At 53.9% G+C, this 14,430-nt stretch overlaps 6 protein-coding genes across 6 annotated transcripts; 3 read left to right on the top strand and 3 right to left on the bottom strand.

Annotated features, from left to right (window-relative positions):
• Nucleotides 1-522: 522 nt before the first annotated feature.
• On the bottom strand, nt 523-3,235 carry SPSK_08523 (uncharacterized protein; the record flags this gene model as incomplete). The annotated part of the gene is made up of 4 exons (XM_016735116.1): nt 523-2,518; nt 2,586-2,886; nt 2,954-3,104; nt 3,182-3,235. The coding sequence occupies 4 exons, from the start codon at nt 3,233-3,235 to the stop codon at nt 523-525; spliced, it is 2,502 nt and encodes an 833-aa protein (XP_016587290.1).
• A 2,912-nt stretch (nt 3,236-6,147) lies between these two features.
• On the top strand, nt 6,148-6,744 carry SPSK_09868 (uncharacterized protein; the record flags this gene model as incomplete). Its single annotated transcript, XM_016736436.1, has 2 exons — nt 6,148-6,183; nt 6,259-6,744. 2 exons carry the CDS (start codon nt 6,148-6,150, stop codon nt 6,742-6,744), a joined length of 522 nt encoding a protein of 173 aa, XP_016587289.1.
• A 789-nt stretch (nt 6,745-7,533) lies between these two features.
• SPSK_09510 (MYG1 protein) lies at nt 7,534-8,592 on the bottom strand (the record flags this gene model as incomplete). The annotated part of the gene is made up of 1 exon (XM_016736082.1): nt 7,534-8,592. The coding sequence occupies one exon, from the start codon at nt 8,590-8,592 to the stop codon at nt 7,534-7,536; it is 1,059 nt and encodes a 352-aa protein (XP_016587288.1).
• A 111-nt stretch (nt 8,593-8,703) lies between these two features.
• SPSK_09864 (uncharacterized protein) lies at nt 8,704-9,306 on the top strand (the record flags this gene model as incomplete). The annotated part of the gene is made up of 2 exons (XM_016736432.1): nt 8,704-8,717; nt 8,877-9,306. 2 exons carry the CDS (start codon nt 8,704-8,706, stop codon nt 9,304-9,306), a joined length of 444 nt encoding a protein of 147 aa, XP_016587287.1.
• Nucleotides 9,307-9,408: 102 nt separating this feature from the next.
• SPSK_09020 (uncharacterized protein) lies at nt 9,409-11,083 on the top strand (the record flags this gene model as incomplete). Its single annotated transcript, XM_016735601.1, has 2 exons — nt 9,409-9,686; nt 9,769-11,083. The coding sequence occupies 2 exons, from the start codon at nt 9,409-9,411 to the stop codon at nt 11,081-11,083; spliced, it is 1,593 nt and encodes a 530-aa protein (XP_016587286.1).
• Nucleotides 11,084-12,392: 1,309 nt separating this feature from the next.
• On the bottom strand, nt 12,393-14,076 carry SPSK_09014 (isocitrate dehydrogenase; the record flags this gene model as incomplete). Its single annotated transcript, XM_016735595.1, has 3 exons — nt 12,393-12,817; nt 12,913-13,452; nt 13,545-14,076. The coding sequence occupies 3 exons, from the start codon at nt 14,074-14,076 to the stop codon at nt 12,393-12,395; spliced, it is 1,497 nt and encodes a 498-aa protein (XP_016587285.1).
• Nucleotides 14,077-14,430: the final 354 nt, after the last annotated feature.

Below are 14,430 nucleotides of genomic sequence, written 5' to 3'. Positions count from 1 at the left end.
TATTTTATAGTGTTATATTTGAAGTCTTCGCGCATGCTAGATGTAAATACGTCAGACCGGCCTGCCACGCAGACCGACGATCCTTGTGCCTGACATAACGTTGGCCTCTCTCGTACATCACACACCTCTGCGGGTTGCCTCCATTCCCACGAACCTGCTGCTCTGTCTCACCACCTTGCCTTGCCTGTCTAGCCTCCCTGTCAGACACACTTTATGATGATCAGACATTGTGACAAACATAAACAAATATGAACGGAAATACAATAAAGAAGCACAATAAGAAAACATCATGAACACATGCGAGACGGGTGTGCGCGCTGGAGATGGCGAGACTAATTGGCGAAAGCAGAGCCCCGATCGCAAAGGCCATGGCGGCAGCAGCACTATACGAAATAGAAGTGCTGCTGCAGTCGATTCTGTGGGAGAACTCGTCTTGAAATCTCGATCAGCAGCTGCAGACCAAGGATGCAAAAAGCACCGACGCACAATGGTCGGAGAGAGAAAAAAGAAAGGAAAGGAAAACTATGGGGGAATAGCGATACCCATGAAACGGTTAGCATTCTCAGTGGAAACACTATTGCCAGCTGTCGCCCATCTGGAACCTTGCAATCCCTTTGTAGCCGTTTTGGACGGGGCGTCCGGGGGAGTGAGACGAGACATGCGTGCGGTCAACGAATCAATGTTGCTCGCGATTGATGAGTTGGAAATGTCGCTCAGTGCCACTGGTGATGTGGTTGCAGGCCGCATGCCCAGTGTAGAACTAGTCAACGTAAGCCGAGTTGTAGATTTGGTCTGACTCATCTTGGGCGGTGGGCTTGGCTGGAATGGCTCTGCTGTAGGCTTCAGATTGGACCGTATTTTGTTGTCCGTGAGGCTTGACGATGGTGTGTGCAGGGGCTGCGCGCGGGATGCCTTCGGACGGCCCAGTCGGGACGGCCGTGGCAAGAAGTCAAGCTTGTCAAGAATCTCTGGAGGCGGCGCGGCGCGGTCCCGTAGTCTCTCGACATTATCGCGAGTGTATGTAAGCCGGCACGCGATGTCTGCAGCTTTCACAGAAGTCCCTTTCTCTTTGGACAGCTTTGCGAGAATGGCCCATAGAAGCTGCTCTGCAGACGAGAGGTGGACGTTTGTTTTGCTGCCCAGGCTTGACCGAAGATTGGAAAAGACTAACTTAGCTGTATCCACTCTTTTCGCTTCGTCGACGCTGTCTAGGATACAGACCATGGCCTCAAACTTTGGCAATATCTCAAGGAGTGAGTCTTGGAGGCGTATTTTGCTCCCCATGGCATCATCTTCTGCAAAGGCATCACCCTGAGGACGATGGATGGCTTCGTCAGGGGCCTTTTCAGCTGGCAAGGAGGGGTGCTCTGAGTGATTTGTTGCAGATAGGTCCATATCGGGTTCTGTCTTAGGCTCTACCACAGGGACTGCAACAGGGTCGGTGAGAAGTTCAGTAACAAGCCCTGTCCCAGGCTCGGCGGCATGTTCCATAAATCGCTCTGTATCAAGAGCTCCCACCCCAGCCGCCACAAATGGAGTACTCTGCTCCTGTACCCCTTCGACAACGTCCAACAACATTGCAGGTGTTTCAAAGTGAGACGATTGCAAAGACCCAAGATCCATTACATAGGACGATGCCATGGTAGACCGAGTCGGGGGCCTGGAAGCAGTTACCTCCACTGGGTGCGACAAGTCGACAAGATCGCACGCCATGCCGTAGTCGTCGTCCCCGTACTCGAGAACCAAGTCCGCCGAGGGACTCTCTGCGGCTGATATGGTTCTTGTACTAGCGTTTGGGAGAGTGGAAGTTGGTTTGACGTCGTATGTCGCTTGGGCTATTTCTCCAGGTGTGTCTTCTTTGGCAGATTTGCTTGGGACTAGCACGCTTCCCCTATCGATATTCTGGGAGGAGTCAGGCTCTTCGGGAGGTGTAGAAATGGAAACCGCTTTCTTTGCAGTCTGTGCAGGCGTACTCGCCGCAGTTGCTTCGGAACCATGTTCTTGCTTCCGTGCTTTCAAGCTCCGAAGAACCTCCATGAACTTTGCAATTTTATCCTGGCTGCCAAAAACAAGACGCGTCGTGGTAATCGAGACGCCATCAGACTCTTTAAACTGAGGGCAGAGATCGGTTGCGTTGGTGATGTAATTGTGCATTTTCAAGACCGGGTACTCAAGATACTTGGAGCCCTCCAGGTAGACGTGGAAAGTTCCTGGATCCGAGTCGGACAATGCGACCAAGTACACGACTCCTTCTCCCTTTGCCAACCTGTCTGCCACGCGGATGCCTTCCTTGTACACAATCGAAGCTGGCTCTGGGTCCTGTGGTCGTAGGATTTTAACCTCGGGGGACGAAGGTTCAGGGAGTGTCTGTTTCCTGACCGTGTTTTCTGGCACCTGTACGATACGCCGAGGCATAGGTGAGTCTCCTCCAAGTCGACGCACGACGTCGCTGTCGACGGTGCCGAAGCCCTTTGGTTTCGGTGCAGATTTGGGAGGCATTTTGAACGAAAGAAGAGCACTACAGCTGACATGTTAGACAATTTTGTGGGAGGTAAGGAGGCCAGTATCGGTCGGTTTGTATATACCTCGTTTTATCTAAACCAGGGGGAAGGCCCGCTGAACGTGCATCTTGTTGTCCGAAGCCGGCGAACGGAACACCTGGGACCGACTTTGCCGGCCGGTGAGGGTCCGGCTGAATATTGAAGGGCGTGTTTCGTCCGAGACCTGGGGGAGGGAGGCCGGGAGGGAGCTTTTTGCGTTGTGGAAAGTACTGTGCGGGCACGGTGGGGACATTGTTCAGCGCGTGCAGTCTACCACCACCGATCCGGTCAAGACCTTTGACGGTTTCTGCGTCATCATCATCGAAAGCGCCGGATTGGATTGCAGCTTCTCAAGTTAATAGACTGATAACTAGCGTAAAGGACGCTGTAGGGCACGAAGGAGCAAAATATACATTTCCACTTGCTCGCGACCGGCAATATCTCTCTCGGGGTGGCGGTGGCCTGTGCCATGATCATCGAGCTTGCATTTCCGGTGCGGATGGTGTGACCACGATGACCGTTCTCCAGCTGAAGATCGTCTACTCGTGTCATGCCCAAGTCGTTCTGGGCAGGTTAGCATTAGTTTTGTTGATACATTTGGCATGACATGAAGACAGGAGAACACTGGGATCGAAACTCACTCTCATCGCCAACAGGACAGACTCTCTGGTTGGAAAGCCATCGTTGCTAGCCATCGTGATCTGGGAGTCACTTTGATGTAAGCGAGATTGTGGTGCTTTTGATATTTAGGGTCAACGATCAGTGAGAGCACAATGAAGAGAAACACGGGGGTTGAACTGCCATATGGCCAAAAGCCGTCATTTAAAAGTAGTTAAGAGAGACATAGAACATGGAGCCTAGGTACTCACGACTTGTCGACGGTCAGACGAGACTTGTGTGCTTGACGAGCAGCTGCGTGATTCTCGTCAGCGTGCTTTCAGTCGAAAGTCAAGACACGTGAGGACGTGACTGAGAGCGAGCTCTGGCGTCCAATGAGGGTGAGGAAAGGAGATTATATAGCTGAAGTGTGGAAGTTGAACTGGTTGGCAGGTAAACAGACGGGAAGAGACAAAACAAGGTCTCGAGCTTGGGAGCGCAGCAATATGGTGCGAAGTAGGCACGCGAGGTGCTCTTGCCGTGGACGAAAACAAAGATATGTTTTTGGGTGCTGGTTGGGATACAAGTTATTTCCTATTTAGGAAAGAAGTCGTAGATAGTTGCCAGGGGAAGGTGCGATGCAGAGACTAAACATAGCTCCCTTCTCTGCCTCACAGAACGAGTGACAGGAGCCATATTATGGTATATCCTCCTCGACGATTCAGTGAATGTGAGGTTGCTGTCCTTTGGTGACCAGCTCACAATTGTAAACAGTCGCATTGATGTGATCGGTTCTTACACGCTGGCTATAGACTATAAAATGACACCAGAGCCCGAAGGGAATGCGAGACGATCGCGCACAGACGGAAGGGAAAGAGTTACGTAGCCACCAGCAAATGAAGAGAGCTAGGTGAAGTTCTGTTCGGCAACACGCCGCGGGTGGTGTTACAAGGTCGTGTCGTTTGGCAAGTGCGATGCAAGCCATCGACTGCCGTCGCCATAGGACGTCGCACGCACTGTGACCAACTCAGAGGCCATTTGAAGTCACCAGCACTTTAGCCCAACCCGGCTTGTCTTACACTTACAGTCTCAAACCGTTCTTTATAGCCAATGCTGCCCAGCTTACCAATAAGTCTGCGCGTTAGGATGCATGAATCTATGACAATTGCGGCCAATATAATCATGGCCAAGTATCTCTACCAAAAGCAGCTGATGTACGAGCGTACAACATACGACATATTGCATCACGCCACTGGCTTTGCTCTCAAAGAAATTTGGCAGTGCGACTGGGTGTGCAACAGAGGACGTCGACAGATAGAACATACACACTTGCTATGCGCACAAGAGAAGAGGTGTCATAACGCAACATCGCAACCAACTCTCGGTGCTGGACTACACGCAATAGAGGTACCTTAGTGAACTCACCTTGTGTTCAGCACGTACTCCTTATTTAAATCCACTCTAGACACCCGACATACGTCACAAGCATTGGTCACAAGCATCGAGGCCCCCCTGCAACGCGTCGCGGATGCATTGCCGCGAATATGGAATGGTTGGCTGGCCTTGTCATGATGGCATGTGCGCTGTCGAGGCCTTGTAATAGTGCATTTACAGTGTAATAGCCGTTGCTATGGAAGCAGTTCCAGCGCGCGGAGGGTTGCTGCTGCTCCCCTAGTGCATGAAGATCTGGATGGGCCCAAGCTTCTTGGTGCGCCATTTGCCCCGCTTTTATTCAGGCTGTCGATGGCATGCAACCACTTAAGATGCGCCATACGCTATGCCCCCATGGTCTCTGATATAGGCAAGTGCGCAGTGCATTGCCGTCGCCTGTCCAAACCCTCGTCACTGCGGACGACTGCAAGTCGCCACAAACAAACAAAACAAGTTGAGTGAAATGAGATGAGAAAGCTCCTGTGTCTTGCGGACAATATAAAACTGCATGATCCCATTCAACTTGAGGCACTGGAGCACAAACTGTATACTTGTGCAAACCACTGTACTCTGCCACAATCCAACGAAACGAAAACGAAGAGAAACGGAAAGAACACAGAACACACAGATCCTTCCCAATCCGTCCTTTTCAAACGGTCTGTCGCTGTATTTCCATCCACCCCACAATCACTCGTTCGCCAGTCGCTTTCTTCACTGGGCAAGCACTTGCCAGACACCTTCCCAAAACATAAGGTCTGGTTAGCGCATTTGCACGTGACTCATCGGCACTGGAAAAATAGCAGAACAGCAAAGGGCAGGCACGACTGACGCAAAGGAGGGGCTTGTCAGCAGGCCCAATCAGTCCACGCTCTTGTCCCGAGTGGTCTTAGCCCCTCTTTGTGGCTGCTTCTTTCTCTGTCCCGCCTTCCTGCTCCCAACAGACCGACCAACCCTCCATTACCGGGTCCCGCTACCTTTCTGCGTGCTTTGACTTATATTATCTTTTCTCCTTTCAGTACCACATAAACGACACAGAAATCCAAAGAAACATAGACAGACACGTCTGCTCTGGCTGCAAGTCTGCCGATAACGACACCCTCTTGGAGCATTTTTGCATTCTTCGACACACCTCCGCTTTTCAACGGTACGGTGCTAGATCCATTTACAAGTGCCAACGCCCAAACACTCAAACGCCAAAGTAAGACAGCCTTGGACGGCTTTCTCTGACCTGCTGTCTTTGTCTCTACGTTGCTCCTCGCATCCCCTCCCTTTCGACCAGGATTCGTAATTTCGGATCGTATTGGTTTATCGACAGTCCATCTTGCGGGACTTCTAGCTCTTCTTTCCACTGCACTCCTCGCGACCTGGCCACTCGGTTCGCCTCGCAATCGATCTTTTGTTCTCTGCACCGCCCCATTCTCGTCCGACATTCCCCCAATTGCGCGAGTTTACATTGACTGCTTGGCGTTGATCCGTTGCCGGCTTTTGACGACTTGCACCTTATACCGTCAGGAGCACGAGGCAACCAGAACTCTTGGGCCAGACCAAGTTCAACTACACACACACACAAACCGCAGCTATGAATCCTCACCAGAAAAACAAGGTGGACATCAACGTAAGCAGCCCCTTTCTTTCCGTCCTTCTTCGTTGACGCTCTTTTCGTCTCTTGCTAACTGGTCCTCTCGCCAAGTCCCTGTCCCCCGACGAGCAGCGCCTCTTCCGGCTCTACGGCAAGCTCCCGAGCCGCTCCGACCATTTCTCCAAGCATCTCAAGGAGCGCAAGTACTTTGACAGCGGCGACTACGCCATGTCCAAGGCCGGCAAGGGCGACAGCGTCGACACTGGCACCGTCGGCTCGCAGCACCCCGTCCCCGAAAAGATCCCCCACCTCTCGTCCCCGCCGTCGACCAACACGCCGGGCTCCAACGGCCACAGCAACAACCACAATGTCGTCGGTGGCAGTGGCAGCGGCGGCGTTGGCGGCATCACGCTCGGCATCCCGGGATCGTCTGCCCACTTCCAGCAGGCCGGCAGCCCTGTGAAGGAGAGTAGCTTCCTGCACCGCGAGACGAGCGCCTCCGACCTGGAGGAACCATCTGCGGCGGACACGACGGCTGGTAAGCAGTCGTCTCCCGTGGGCCAAGGCCAGACCGAGTCGATTCCCATCCGGCGATAGGAGGAAGCGCCGAGTAGCGGATATGAAAATTGAAAATACACATACAAAAAAATGGGCATTTTTATTCCACGGGCGAACTGCTGTTTTGCGAGTTTTGTTTGATTTTTTGAGACCCTTTTATTTACCTTTGTTTTTCTTTGTCTCTTTTTTTATTCCATTTCTTTGCATATATTTTCTATCTGTTTTATTCCACCAGCCACGCGTTATGAAGTTTACCGGGATTGTATGCTGTGTTTTATTCTCTGATTTATTCTTGTATCCCAATCGTGTATGTCGGCCGTCTCATTGTACGTGGCGCATACTTTACTGTGGACGTTTCACGTATTGGACAATGTTGGAAGATGTTTCGAAAATGGACGATAAAATGGAAAGCCTCTTCCAATACAGGACAGGCAAGACACAAAGACAAAATGGATTCTTGGCTGGGAAACAAAGCACTTCTGCTTGTTTACTGCTTTTCTTGTTAGTCACATGTTTCATCTTCTTGGATATTTCTTGATCCTGTGTTATTCTTCTTCTTCTTTTCCACAGTACGCTTGCCGCCAATTTGGACTCTTGACACGATATGCGACGAGTAAGGCAACTTATCACAAAACACTTTCTTTCTTCCAAAAGTGGCCCTTGTTCCATGCCATCAGAGTATTTATTTGCAACCGTACAATGCGTTTTCACACTAGATATCCCCATTTTAGTTTCCGTTTTGGTCATGCCCGTTATAGTCCATGTTCCCTTTTCATATCGACACCTCTTGCGTGTGATATCATGATATGCCCCTTCCCATGTACTCCTTTACAGCTCCAGAGACTTCTTGGCCATCTGGAGCGCGCCCTCAAATGTCCGGTGACCGCCAATGAAGCCCGACGCGTGGACGAACACGGCACCTGGCGCCACGGCGCCGTCCAAAATTTTGTCGAGTGCGTCGTCGCGGTGACCACGCCACGCCTCCGGCAGTGGCCGGCGGCTCTCAAACGAGTCCTTGGCCGCCGGCACGCACTGCACGCGCCACCGCCCCTCCTTGTCCGGGTACAGCACGTACAGCACCTTGCTGCTCCCCTCGCCCGCCTCGCTCTCGAGCGTGTACAGGTGATCCTTCCACGGGCACGACTGGTCACGGAACACCAGCAGGCGCCCCCCGCTGTCAAACTCGCTGCGCGCGTCAAACGCCGCCTTGACAATGCTACGCGCTGGCAGCCAGCCGCTGACCAGGTAGTTCAGCTCGCGGTCAAACTCCACGCCGATGCGCGCGCTGGCCTTTTCGAAGCGCGCGTCCTCGGTCGCCTGGTCCTCGTCGGCGTCGTTCCACTGCGCATTGTAGCGGCCCACCACAGCGCCGAGCGTGAAGCCGCCGTCCGTGTACCGCTTGGCAATGCCTGCCCCGCCGTTGGCCGCCGCAAGCTCGGCCGGGTCGTAGGCGTCGATGCCGTTGTCGTGGGCGTCGAGGGCCTCGATGAAGCCGCTGTACAGCTTGTTGTACAGCAGGTCGACATCGGTGTCCGCCACCTTTTGGCTCCTCACACTCCGCTCGATGATGCCGCGGCCAAAGTGCATGTACACCAGGCCTGCCGAGGACAGCTTCGTGGGCCGGCCCGGGAACGTGGTGGTGAAGCCGCGCTGGTGGTGGTCGAAACGCAGCTTGTCTGCGTCGTACTCACCGCCCACATCGACGACCGTGTGGCTCTCGGCCAGCTTAGCGGGGTCGCGGGTGCGCACCAGGCTGGCACCAGCATAGTCGGGCACATGGCGACGGAGCATGTGAACAGCTAGGGCCTCATCAGCGTGAAAGTGGCCATTGTGGGTGGCAATGGAGATGCCGTCAGTTTTGAGGCGCTTGGCCGCTTGCTCTGCCATGGTCGAAAAGAGTCGTCGGCGGGCTATACAAAACATAAACTAGGGGCTGGTGATGCCGACCGAATTGTGGACGTCCTGTGATATGGTCGGAATGAGTGACAGAGTAACAACATGTACTCTGCGGAGTGTGTTTGTCGTTTGCACGTTGGAAGTCGCCGCTTTACACATGGCAGAAAAGCTCAAGGCCCATTAGTTAGCGTACAGCAGCAGGCGGTATGCGACCGTGAGAAAAGTGGAGCTTGTATGGAAGTGTAGGAGAGAAGACAGCAGCCAGCCAATCATAGTGCCAGCCGAGACCAGGGCGGACTGAAGGCAGGCACGTCTCAGGGCTTCGCAAACGTTGCAGCTACAAGGAAGGAGCGTTCTGGTCGTGCGGCTGCTCGTGATGGGAAACTCGTAGCGTGGCGAGCATCTCTCCTGCTGGCTTTTTCCCGCGTGTTTTGGCCTCTCCTGCTGCATCCTCCCTTTTCTTCTGTCGTCCGAACGCCATTGCACTTCGACTCGTCCTTTTTCGTGACCCGCGTTGTGCGCCCCGTTTTGACACAGCGCCGCCCTCGCTCCCGGTTGGCTCTGTTTCTGTCTTTGCGTCGACACCCTCATCATTTCGCGCTCACTTCCAATTCTCGCGACAGCCGCCGACGATTCGATGCACGTCACGATTTGAGCCCCCGTCAGTCATCCGCACCCAACGCCATACCCACGTCTATGACTTGATTTCAGAGTGATTTTCATCACATTGCCCTCCCAAGGCACGATATCCTTAATTGCAGGATCTCTTCGTTGCCGTCTTTATCCACATTCACAGCCCATTTCACAATGGACGCCGACAACGCGCCGTCCATACGAGACGTCAAGATGGAGGACGCAGCATCTGCAAAGGCAAAGGACAGCGCCGACTCTTCATCGGCTGGAGCATCCAAAAACGAAAGCGCGGCTACTGGTGAAGCCGCCAAGGGGAAGCGGTACCGCTCTTGGAAGAAGAAGTTCCAGAAGATGCGCGTTGAATTTGACGTCAGCATCGACATCAACGAAAAGCTGCACACAGAGGAGACCAACGCTCTGCAGACAACGAAGCGGCTAGGCATTGAGATTGAGTAAGTCCCGGGTCATTCCTTGCAATCCATCTATCCATCTTGCCGGCTCGAAGGACAAGGTACTTTACTGACAACAACGCAGTCGTATCCTCGACCTCCTCCTCGACATCAACAACACACCTCAAATCCCCGGGTCGAAGCGCATCGATCTCAGCCTCCCACGATCGAAGAACACCAAAGCCCTTGACATTGATGTGGACGGCGGCTGGGAGCGGCGATACTTTGATAAGAAGGACCCCGATGGGCCCCTCCCGGAGCCTCCAGCACGCTCGCTCAAGTCCCTCCTGGCTGAAGTGCCGCACCTCGACCTGGCCGAGACGAAGAAGAATGACCCTGCCGCGCTCAAGGACCTAATCGCGACCAACGAGAACCGGCTCGCCTTTGTGGTACCGGATCTGCGGCTCCTCAACAAGCAGAACCGCCAGCCGTCCACGGACTTGTCGAACGTGTTCCCGGAGAGCTTCCTCATGGCCGACGACATTGACAACTACCTGTGGGACTCTGATCGCCACATTGCTGGCCGTGCCCTTCTCGCAGGCGAAAACCCGCCGCCCATGATCCCCACCATGGCCCCCTTTGCCCACACACCGGACACGCACATTGCCCACATTGGCAAGGGTGACACCGCCTGGGATGAGTTGTTCAACCGCAGCATCGTCGAAAGCGACCTGCCCAAGATGGTCAATACGGCACCTTTTTGGTACCTGTCCACCACCATTGCCCGCAACCCCACCAGCGTTTACAACTGGCTCAAGGACCATGCACCAAAGGCGATCTTTCTTCAGGAGGGTGAGGCGACGGCCCAGGCAGCGGCCGCCGCCGCCGCCGAAAAGGAGCGTGAGAAGGACAAGGACAAGGACGACCACGGCAGCCAAAAGGGCACCGGTGCTGGCGGCAAGGCCAAGCGCCAGCCCGTGCGCAAATCGGCCGCTGTCAGCTATTTCAGCTATTACCCCAGTGACGCCTCTCGTGCCAAGCGCGCGGCGGCGGCTGCGGATGCCGACCTGTCTGACGACGCGGGTACGACTGCAGCCGCTAGTTCCGGTCGCGGTGGCAAGCGGAAGCGGACGCTGGACGACGACACGGGGTACCGGCCGAAGGGGGCCGGTGGCGGCGGCAGTGCATCGGCGCGTGCTAACAAGCGGAAGCGTAAGAGCGAGAGCGGTGCCGCCGGGGACGACGACAACGATGCTACCGTGGCCGATGTGTCTATGGTGTCGGTGACTAAGAAGCGGCCGCGGAAGAACGCGGCACTGGAAGCAGCCACAGCCGACGGCGATACGGAGGTTGAGGCCGGGTCAAATGTCGGTGACGCAGCCGAGGATGATGCGGATGCCGGTGCCGCGGACACGGCATCAGCGGCCGTTGACCATGAAGCCAGCCCTGTTGACGCATAGTGCTACAGTCGTGGACAGTTGGGGCCTTTGTTCGAGCTGGTTATGGTTCTGCCTGGTCTTGCCGGGACTAGAGACGGACGGTTGCAATGTATTATTACTGTTCTGTATGGTTATTGCCTTTTCTACTTCGTGTTACAATTTCAAAAGCCGTCGATGTACTTTGATGGGAGAAAATCACGGCTTGGTCGTTTGGCGTTAGTTTCGTTTATGCATTTATTATTTTGGATTCACATAATAATGACGTGATCACTGCTAAATGGCACACACACCTGATTGAAGCAAGCTCGTTGTTTCGTTTTGTAATGTACTCTTTATATGCGGTGTAATATGGCGCGTATATACAAGCGAGATTCTATTGACAGAAAGGACAAATGTACAGAGTCCACAAATAGATACACACAGCCCCTACACAGAGCATGCGGAGAGAAACGAAACAATGCCAACAAAGACGTTGGATCTTCTCTACAAAGCCCCCTTCTAGCAGAGCCTCCTCTTGATTCCTCCCACGGCAACGACCGCGGGGTCGTCTCCCGTGATGAGACAACGTTCCCTTTGGTCTCTAGCTTTCTGATATGTACTGTCGCGTTCTGTAAGGTAGCGGTGATCTTTATCTTTCTCTTTCCAAGAAAGAAGGGATTCCCGTCTCCGTAAAAGCACGTTGGTCGCAAGCAAGAACGCGGCCTTGGAGAGGAGTGTTCAAACTTGATTTTCATAAATGCGTTGTCCGCGTAGACCGCAGCAGTTCTTCCCCGGTTGTCGTTCTTTGGCTATGGTTCGAATAGCGATACGAACACAAGCAATCAAAATGCAGGGTAAGAAAAGAGGTCAACAGAAAAGAAAAAGAAGATCCGCGTAAGGTTGGGCGTCGGATTTTGTTGGCATATGATCGTTTTCTTATTTTTTTCAAATATGACTGTATATATACGTGTCAGCAGCTCGGCTGGCCAACAGACCCTAAGTGTCAGGGGGGATCGTTGCTAAGATGGGAGTAATTGTGCATAGAGGGCGTTCATAATATGCGTCTACTATAGGCGGATGCTGTAAATGATTTTCGAAGGACCGAAACAATGCGTGGGTGGCATGAAGGCGTCATAAAGCGGTGGGTAAGAGTTGTAAGCGAGTCAGAAAATGGAAGAAAGAGAAAGAGGAGTGAACGAAAAAGAAAAAAGAACAGCCGCGTGACGGGTCCTGTGGCGACAGTGGCATGATAAACGAGATCGTTAACGAGCTGGCCGTCTAAAACGTTTCACAGCTTCCCTGAAGATTAGGATCCTCATGTGTTCTTTTGTCTTCATCATAGATGCTCCGCTTATAGCTTCTCCTGCAGGCTGGTGCGAATACGGCGCTCGACGGCGTTCATGTACTCGGTGGTCGTGACGTAGTCCTCGCGGGCGGTCTTGCCGCAGGCCAGGGCCAAATCCTTGGTCATGATGGCGTCAACATCGACGGTGTCAATGCAAGCACGCTCCAGGGCGTCGGCGAAGGACACCAGCTCGGGGGTATTGTCAAGCTTGCCACGCTGGGCCAGACCACGGGTCCAGGCGAAGATGGAGGCAATGGGATTGGTGGAGGTCTCGCGGCCCTTCTGGTGCTCGCGGTAGTGGCGGGTGACGGTGCCGTGGGCGGCCTCGGACTCGAAGGTCTTGCCGTCGGGTGTGATGAGAACCGAAGTCATTAGACCCAGAGAGCCGAAGCCCTGGGCAACGACATCGGACTGGACATCACCGTCGTAGTCTACTTTGTTAATACATGGCTTCTAATACACGGCCTTTCTCTTTTTTTCTTGAAAATAGCAATTGGGCCAGGGACGAGGACGGGTGAGGACTCACTCTTCAGGGCCATGATGTAGCCGCCCTTGCTCTTGACCATCTGAGCGACCATATCGTCGATCAGGCGGTGCTCGTACCAGATGTTCTTGGCCTCAAAGTCCTTCTTGTACTGGGTGTCGTACAGTTCCTGAAAGATGTCCTTGAAGCGGCCATCGTACTTCTTAAGGATGGTGTTCTTGGTGCTCATGTACAGGGGAAGGGATTTGTCCAGGGCCATCTTGAACGAGGCGTGGGCGAAACCCTCGATGCTCTCGTCGGTGTTGTACTGGGTTTGGGCAACACCGCCGCCATTCTTAAAATCGTAGACGGCAATCTCCTCGGGGGCACCACCATTGGCCGGGGTGTAGACCATGGACAGCTTGCCGGGGCCAGGGATGACACGGTCCTTGGCGCGATACTGATCACCAAAGGCGTGGCGGCCAATGATGATGGGCTTTTCCCAGCCGGGCACGAGGCGGGGGATGCGGGGGATGACAATGGGCTCACGGAAGACCGTGCCGCCGAGTGCGTTGCGGATTGTGCCGTTGGGGGACAGCCACACTGGTTTATTAGTACAAAGGTTCGAAGGGATATAAAATGGGCCTGTAGTCAACGCGAGGTTGAAGAGACGCAATTTCACCGTAGGGACATACTCTGCTTCAGCTTAAACTCCTCAACACGGGCCTCATCGGGGGTGATGGTGGCACACTTGACACCGACAGAGTACTTCTTGATAGCCTCGGCGGAGTCGATGGTGACCTGGTCGTTGGTGGCGTCACGGTGCTCGAGGCCGAGATCGTAGTACTTGAGGTCGATGTCGAGGAAGGGCAGGATCAGCTTGTCCTTGATGTCCTGCCAGATGATGCGGGTCATCTCGTCACCGTCCAGCTCGACGACGGGGTTGATGACCTTGATCTTCTTGATCGGGGCGGCCGAGGAGGCCTGGGCTTGCTGGGAAGCCATGATAGCAGCAGGAGCAAGGGTGGGGCGACGAGTAGCAAAGGAGGCGAGGTTGGTGGCGGCTCTGCGAGACGTGATGAAGTTGTTCTTGGGAGAAGACGAGGAGAAGGTAGAAGTGGAAGAGGAAAAGTTGGAAGAAAAAGATTTGGAGGAAAGGCTTAAAACCGGGCCGGCAGCAAGAGCCCGTCGGCTGGCAACAGACGAACGAAGGAGCAGCGAATTCATATTGGCCAAGGAGGGGGGAGGGGAACCTGGAAATCTGCGCGGGCGAGCTTGTGAAGAACGGCGAGACAAAATGGGAATGAGAAGCGGCCAGGGTCTTGAACTGCTACACTGGGGAAAGTCGAAAATGGACCAAAAAGGACCCAAAGGCTGCTTCCGTGTGTAAGTTCCGGGGGGTGATCTGTAAGTGTCTGCAACACGAGGAGCTGCGAAATTGACCCGACGTTATTGGACCTAGGATAGGATGATGCAAACAGGAGCGCAACAGCCTGGCGAGGTGTGCCGCAGGTTCAAAAGCCTTAGCCGAGGATCAACGCGGCTAGATATACCGTGCTGGGGTCTAGCTCGAGGGGAGAC

Source organism: Sporothrix schenckii (assembly GCF_000961545.1).
Source record: "Sporothrix schenckii 1099-18 chromosome Unknown Cont44, whole genome shotgun sequence".
Taxonomy (NCBI): domain Eukaryota; kingdom Fungi; phylum Ascomycota; class Sordariomycetes; order Ophiostomatales; family Ophiostomataceae; genus Sporothrix; species Sporothrix schenckii.
The sequence above is the reverse complement of the archived record's forward strand: the minus strand, read 5'-3'. Positions and strand labels throughout refer to the sequence as shown.